Here is an 8,403-nt window from a genome sequence, read left to right on the forward strand (position 1 = left end):
AGAAGATGGAGGTGAACTGAGGACCTCGGACGGAGACGTCGACTGGAATCCCATGCAGGCAGAAGATATGCAGGGAGATGAGTTCTGCTGTCTCCTTAGCAGATGGAAGTTTGGGTAGAGGAATAAAATGGGCCAGTTTGGTGAATCTGTCGACCACTGTCAGAATGGCAGTGTGGCCCTCAGATGGTGGTCGTCCGGTGACAAATTCCAGGGAGAGAGGAGGGCACACGCTGGGACTGGCTTGACCCCAAGTCGCGGCCCTCACCGATTCCTCAATCTCCCAGGTGAGGATGGCTACTCGGCAGGAGGCAGGGAGGATGGACGAGGAGCCAGAGGTAGGTTCCTCCTCCCCCTGGAACTGACGGGAGAGGGCATCAGGCTTGACATTGCGGTGATATTGCGGTGATAGGAGAGCGTGAAGTGGAACCGGGTGAAAAATAATGATCACCTGGCCTGTCGGGAATTGAGTCTCTTGCTGTGTGGATGTACTCAAGGTTTTTATGGTCGGTCCAAACCATAAATAGGAGCTTGGTCCCCTCCAACCAATGGCGCCACTCTTCCAGCGCCAGCATCACCGCAAATAGTTCTCGGTTACCAATGTCGTAGTTTCTCTCGGCAGGGGAAAGCCGTCGCGAGAAAAAGGCGCAGGGATGGAGCTTTTGGTAAGTGGCCGAGCGCTGGGACAGGACACCCCCAACCCCTATGTCGGAGGCATCCACCTCCACCACAAATTGTCTGTCCGGATTCGTGACTCGGAGGATGGGTGCGGAGGTGAACCTGGACTTCAGATTCTGGAAAGCCTCTTCAGCTGCAGAAGTCCACAGGATAGGAATCTTGGAGGTGAGGGCAGTGAGTGGGGAAGCGACCGCGCTGTAATTCCTGATGAACCTCCGATAGAAATTGACGAACCCCAGGAAGCATTGAAGTTGCTTGCGGGAGTTTGGGACATCTTATTGTCTGTAGTCTTCATCTTATTGTACATTTTTGCAGTAGCTAGGTTCTTGTCATTGCATTTCTATAAGTGCAGTATATCTTATATTAGCCTTTTAGTAAACATTAAATTGTTAATTCAAAAATGTCTTGGAAATTGTTATAACAGGCTCAAGGACACAGACAGTATAATAGACCTCATATCACATGCAAACAGAATGTAGCATATCTCATCTAATTAGACTGGTGACATTTGAATAAATTATGGTAATTAGGTGGGGATTGATTATTTTAACATCTAGTCAAAAGGTTTTGCACAGTAGCACAGAGAATGCCACACACCCAGGACATACACCCACGCTGATGTGTCATCTATTTTGAGTGGTTTGGTATGAACCTTAACACTACAATTATTTTGTTGTTTTAAATGTATGTCTTTGTGTCTCAAGAAAATGAATGTTGTGGTTACACATGCACAAGTAAAGATTCAAGTATTTGAGAATTTTCCTCAGTTGGTTAATGTTGGAAATTAGAATTTCAGGAATCTATGTAGAAGCATGGAACCAGAAGCGACTGACAACGGAAGTTACACTGTTAATGACATACATCCCTGCTACGAATCAGATAATACAACTTTCTTATTCACAAGCAACCCTTCCATAATATGTGTTTTATTATATGTTTTCCTCGGCGCATTGTCTGTTGTCACAATATGTGGAAACCTTTTCGTAATAATCTCCGTGTCTTACTTCAAACAGCTCCACATCCCTTCAAACTACCTCATTCTGTCTCTGGCTGTGGCCGATCTGCTTGTAGGAGTTCTAGTCTTTCCTTTCAGCATGACATTCACTGTAACCTCATGTTGGTACCACGAGGGTTTGTTTTGTAAAGTACGAGGAAGCTTTGATGTTACACTGAGCACAGCTTCTATTTTGCACTTATGTTGTATTTCTATTGACAGATACTACGCAGTGTGTCAGCCTCTTGCTTATAAAAGTAAAGTAAATGATCGTGTCATTGGGATTATGATCCTGGTGAGCTGGGCAGTTGCTGTTGTAATTGGCATCGGCATTATAATTGCAGGTTTTAATTCAGGAAAATGTGAAGAAAGTTGCTTAATTGATGCTCTAATATCGAACACTCTGGCATATATTTTTTCATTTTATATCCCGGTCAGTATAATGCTTAGCATCTACCTGAAAATTTTCCTTGTTGCAAAGAGACAGGCAATCAGCATTCAGAACACAACCGGTCTGAGCACAAAGTCTGGAGCAACCATCAGTAAGATGGAGAGAAAGGCCACCAAAACTCTGGCTATTGTTTTGGGAGTTTTTCTCTTATGTTGGGCTCCGTACTTTCTTTTTATCATCTTTCAGCCTTTAATGTACAATGTTACACCAATCGCTGTGATTGAAGCACTGAACTGGCTTGCACTGTCAAATTCAATGCTTAATCCATTCATTTACGCTTTCTTTTACAGCTGGTTCAGAACAGCTTTCAGATTGATCATTTCTGGAAAAGTATTTCAAGGTGATTTTGCAAACTCTCAACTCTTTTGACTCGTCTTTTGTTTAAATAACATCTTAGTCATGGTTAAATATTTTTTTTAAAACAAATTTTACAAACAATACAACCTTCACTGAGGAAAATGTGTATCAACACAGGTATTTTGTATTTAAATGAACAATTTAATACAAGTAAAATAAGTAAATAACACAATGACATGCAGATAACAGATTTGATTGGAATTTGATTGTAAAGCAGTTTACAAAGCAATTTCTTTCACCAGCCTAAAGTACTTAGGCAGGTAATTTAATTCCATGGCTCTGTCTTTTCATCTACCATCTTCTAACTCAACATGTTTTTATAATTATATCTGTTGAATAGTTTTGCTAAAGCCAATATGCTTGACTTTGTACAGGCCAACAGATGAATGCTTCCACACAGGTGCCAGGCCATTGTTCCATGTTGCGGCCGATTACTCTAAAACATCAGAAGTTTGGCTTACACTTACATTCTTACCATATATCTAACCAACCCAACCAACGAAGGCAACGAGTAATAAGAGGCAGAGTGGTGGGGTTGCCTTTGCCAGTTAGAAAAGAAATCAGGTAGTTCCAATGATGTCATTCTGGCTAATAATTAGCCATTTGCTTCTACTTGTTGCACGGAAAACCTTCGAATGGATGTTTTTTTTCGGGATAACGGCCTGTTGGACAAATGGGCTTTCGGTCTGATGCAACGTCTTTTGGACTAATGTTTCATAGCAATGGGCCGTCTGAACAATGTGCAGTCCCCTCTTATATGTTATGTGGAGTTATATATTTTCCTTGACTCATTAACTATTGACACAATATGTAGGAACCTTCCTGTGATAATCATTTACTTCAAACAGCTTTACGCTCCCACAAACTCCGTGGTGAGCTGCTTGTGGCATCTTTGATAAGCACATCTTCCATTCTGAACTTGTGCTGTATTTTTATTGACAGATATTATGGAGTGTAACATCGTCTGATGATTTGCACTGACTATTGATGTTATTAGGAAGAAAATTAAGATTAACATCTTGGATCTACTCTGTCTTGCTTATTAAAGTATACATGGTGCAAGGGAACTGTCAGTGTTTGGTGCTCTGTGTAGTTAACTCGATGTACACAGTCTGCACCACACAGGTGTCTAAAGTCACTTAAACAGTACAATCTGTTCTGTCAAATTGTGAGGTTATTACTATAAATATGTTATATAATTACAAAAGATGAAATAAAACCAAAAATAAACGAACTCATTGAAGCAATTATCTTCACGTTTGGATAAACTGTGTATACAGGACAGTACCGTTTTAACATTTATACCAGTATTGACGAAGTTGTATATACATTTGTTTCTATTATAAAGACCTAGTTAAGATAGTAAAATGTTTGTCGAATGTAGTCAAGAGACTATGAAATTAACTTTGAACAAAAATAACTCCCATATGCAAGTGTACAACAAAATGTCATCTATTTCTATTAACATACTGTGAAGGACCGGGGTATGCATAAAGCTGGGAGAGCAGGTAAAGGTGGAAAAACAGGGATTTTATTGACCCAAAGTATTTACAAGAATTAAGATGGGAAACAAAATCAAGCAAAAGTGAAAAATTAGAATAACTATATCAACTTAACATAACTGCTCTGGAGTCTAAGCACAACTTACCTAAACAGTTCAAAACAATGTTATGAGTACTCTTCTGACAAGGACTCAGTCTTTTTCCAGAAGGATGGTCAGCTTATTCTTTCAATCGCAACGTCTTATTTGAAAGGATGCTGCCCACACTGTAAATGTCATCCTTCCCCCCTTCCTGCTGGCTCCAGGTTTGGGTTGAGAGTTGACGTACCCATGTCGACTGTTGGTTACAAGTTAAGTTTGAACAAATTCGAACTAACGTGTAGCTTGCTCAAATTAATTTGAATACAATCCATACAGCTGTCACACCAGAATCTCTTTTGATCCATTGATAATATAAAAATGGTGATTGGTGCAGCTTTAAAGCGATAGGTCTTGACATAGTGAGATTGACATCGAAAGGATCCCCAATGTCAGACATGTTTATATCATAGACACAGGGACTTTAGAGGCACCTTTTTTCATGATAGCACAAAGACTAGTGCAGGGAACTTGTTAGTATTTGCTGACATTAAAATGGGCTTTCCAACTCCCTTTAGTACTTCCATGCACTGCACAAAGCTCATGGTGCAAAAGTGGGAGAAGAGGCTTGATAATGTGAGTCGCGGTGTCTGTACAGAATTGGGGTTGAAACCTGTAATTTGAAGTTGCACTGAGAAAAAAGCAGCTCCACACAAAACGATGTTAAAACATACGATCATACAAAAGGTGCATTGAGCTGTTGTAGTGTTTTATTTGATCCCTGATCAGTGTGCAACGGCTCTCTGGCAAGGCCGGAGCATTGATCTGTGTGGGAGAGGGAGCGGCATGAGCAAGAGTATGGGAAGACAATTAAGATGTTGTCCCTGAAAATCACAAACAGGATTGGTGACAATTTATGGCATTCAAGGACCAGATGACTCGTAGCAACGACCCCGGTGCCCGATATTCCCACAGTATCCCCCACAGGACTCCAAGAGGGACATAGTTGTAAGCTTTCTCCAAGTCTACAATACACATATTGACTGGATGGACAAAGGCAAGGCAAAAGCAAATGAGATTTTAAAACAATTAAGAACATTCATTGAAACATTAAAAACAGTCATTAAAACACTAAAAAGCAGTGTAAGAAATGAAATTCAGGAGTAAACAAACCCCCATGACCACTTCAAGATAACCGCAAGGTTAAGGAGGTGGTCCACTATCCTATGGCCAGGTTGGAATCCGCATTGCTCCTTCTGTATCTGAGGTTTAACAATGAGTCAGAGCTTCCTTTCCAACACATTGCGATAAACATTCCCAACAGGCTGAACAGTGTGATACAGAGATAATCAAAGCACATCCCCTGTCCACTATCTTAGTCTGCCACGCCGCAGGCACTCTCCCTGACCTCCACGTGACACTGAAGATACATGGCAGCCAAGACAGCCGAACAATGTGCTGAGCTTTCAGCATTTTATGGCGAAACTCATCTACCCATGGCGCCCTGCAGCCGAGGAGCTTTTTTTTTTTCACAACCACAGCAACCTTTGCCAGGAATATGGATGGGTCATTCCCCCGAGTTTTCAAACTCTGCCTCCTGCACCGAGAACATGCTGGTCTGGTTCAAGAGTTCCTTAAAGTGCTCTTTCCACTGCTCGGTAAAATTCCCAGTCCGTGTCTGCAGTACTCCTCCCCTGCTGAACACAGCCTGTGCCAAGCTCTGCTTTCCCTTCCTGAGTTGTCTAACGGTTTGCAAGCACTTTCTTGAGGACAACTGGAAGTCCCTCTCCATAATCTCTCTGAACTCTTCCCACAACCGGGGTTTTGCTTTGGAAACCACAGCTGCATTCCTTCTGGACAACCTGTACCTGTTCAGCTTGCCGGCCTCCTTCATTCTTAGGTTGCTGCCATGACAGGCACTGATGATTTTCTGACCACATCTACTAGCAGCCTCATGCACATCCAAACCCCGACCAGAAAAAAGTTCACATCTAGATGTGAACTCATCACCCATATGCAACGCTGTCCTCCCATTGGCCAAGGCCTACAGACACCCCAGGTGCCCTGTGGATCAGCCCGGTTTCCATAAAACTGTTTTTCACCCCGACCTCTAGGCCATTCCCATCTGACTCACGTTGGAAAAGGAGGCACGCAACGTTGCTGTGTTTAAAAATAAAATCCTAGGTTAAACTGTTTTACATGCGCTGGACGAATCTAGTGGACTGTTTGTTTTGTTTTTGTTCGCATCCTGGAAGAGGAAGCGGACAATTTTCCTGCAGAAGTTAAGAAACGGATTCTTCAGAGCGAGAGAAGCACATTTCTCCTCTCCACCCAAGCCGCCTTTGTTTCAGCTGTAAGGAAAAAAGATTCCCTTCACAAGTCGATGAAATTCTCTGACGCACAGAGAGTTTTATCACCGCGCCGCATAGAGCCGCACAACCTGAGTCAGCCAAGTTTGCTTTCTCTCTTCTTTTGCTAACCAACACACACATATAGGTTTACGCTAATGTAGCTAATGTAGCTAACTGCTTCCGACAAGTGTAGATAACGAGATCTCTATTGTCTACCGCCATTTTAGAGTCTCGCGCTATATTGTGGTCTCGCGAGAGACGTCGCCAAGTTTCAGATTACATCATACGTTGTCTGAGCTGTTCTCTCACCCGTATATTGATGAGAGAGTGCAGTCGATTTGCTGCTTGCTCTTGCCTCTGCTTGCCTCTGCTTGCATTTTCTTGCTTCAATTTGCCAGATATATCACATATATCTTGCCAGATATATCACATACCGGTATATCACTCTTCAATGTTTGAGTGAAGACAAATCCAGAAAGTCGTTGAGCTATTTGGATTGTTAGCTAATGCTAACTAGCAGCTAAGCTAAAGCTAAGTAGCAGCAAGATGCCTCCCTTCTCCACGGACGACTACTACAAACTCCTACAGAAGATTGCAGTCTTGGAAACAAAAATCCACCGACTAGAAGTAAACGTGGAGGTAAATGGACTGTGTGGGAATGATACCACTTTACCATGGACTCAAAACACTGGACAAACGCAAGCTAAGACACAGCTAACTAGCACAACCAGGCCTACCATGAAACAGGAGGAGAGAGCAGATAATGAATCTTCAAATGGTAGTCCTCCCTGGAACTCTCTCGGTGCAAAGCCGAAGCTAAAATATGTGGGAGGACGACTAACAGGCAGAGCCCAGCGCCCTGGGATTTGTGATGCGACTGGCTGGCCTGCACTAGCACACAGGCAGAACTCCTCCTCAACCCCTGCACCCAGATGGACAAAGCCAAGGACAGCTGAGAAAAGTAAAACCTGCAAAACACCTCCACAACAACCAAGCCTACAACTTCAAAACCGATTTGCTCCATTGTCGCAGGATCCTAAATCTCCATCTGATGACCTGGATAAGCAGCTATCTCCTCAAAGCGGGGTAAGAACTGAGATTCAATGTGAGAGTAAAAGGCCGCAGGCAAAGCTAATGACTGGGCCTGAGACTGATTGTTGGTGACTATGCTGTAAAAGATGTCAGAAAACTGTGCAGCAAGAATACCAAAATACTCTGCTTTCCGAAAGATATGGTCTCTGACATGAGACAAAATCCTGGACATCGTGGCTGACTATCCCACAACGGAAAACATCATCGTGCATACAGGAAGCTGTGATATTGTGAAACAACAGTCTGAAGTTCTGAAGCGAGACTTTATTGATCTGTTAAACACAGTCAGCTCTGTCAAGGCTAAGGTGTTCATCAGTGGCCCTCTTCCACCAGTCAGAGGAGGAGATGAAGGATTCAGCAGGCTGTTTGCACTGAACAAATGGCTGTCAACTGCATGTACTGACCATTCAGTACATTTTATCAACAATTTCTACCTTTTCTGGGAGCGCAGACATCTTTTTACAGCGCATGGAGTTTGCCTGAACAAGTCAGGGGTAAAACTGTTTACCTCAAACCTATTTGTCTCCCTGCGTCACCCATCTGTCCCTACTGCCAAGGACAAGACCAGAGAGGAGTCTAAACAAGAGATAACCACACAGCATTGCCATGGAGACCTTACGGGAAGGATGCCCCCGCCTAACGACAGCCAAAAGGAGGAGTCTCCAACCTCATCCCTACCCTTCCTAGACAAGGAGTCTTTACCTCCCTCCCCAGCACCTACTTCCACCCCCCAAATTCCATCCAGGTCCCTTTCCTCTCTCACACTCTCCCCATCCTCCCCCCTCCTGGAGTTCACTGACCACATGAAAGAGCTGGTCATTGCTGGAACCAAACACACTCCTCTCCCCACTCCTCGACGGTTCCACAACCATCCTCTGTCTCCCCTACCTGACAAAGGAAATAA

At 43.3% G+C, this 8,403-nt stretch overlaps 1 protein-coding gene across 1 annotated transcript; it reads left to right on the forward strand.

Moving 5' to 3' along the window:
- Positions 1–1,487: 1,487 nt before the first annotated feature.
- Positions 1,488–2,489, forward strand: LOC306793683 (trace amine-associated receptor 1-like; the record flags this gene model as incomplete). The annotated part of the gene is made up of 1 exon (XM_079291396.1): positions 1,488–2,489. One exon carries the CDS (start codon positions 1,488–1,490, stop codon positions 2,487–2,489), a length of 1,002 nt encoding a protein of 333 aa, XP_079147522.1.
- Between the last annotated feature and the right edge of the window lie 5,914 nt (positions 2,490–8,403).

The sequence above is a fragment of the Melanostigma gelatinosum genome (assembly GCF_949748355.1).
Source record: "Melanostigma gelatinosum genome assembly, chromosome: 19".
In the NCBI taxonomy this organism is placed as follows: domain Eukaryota; kingdom Metazoa; phylum Chordata; class Actinopteri; order Perciformes; family Zoarcidae; genus Melanostigma; species Melanostigma gelatinosum.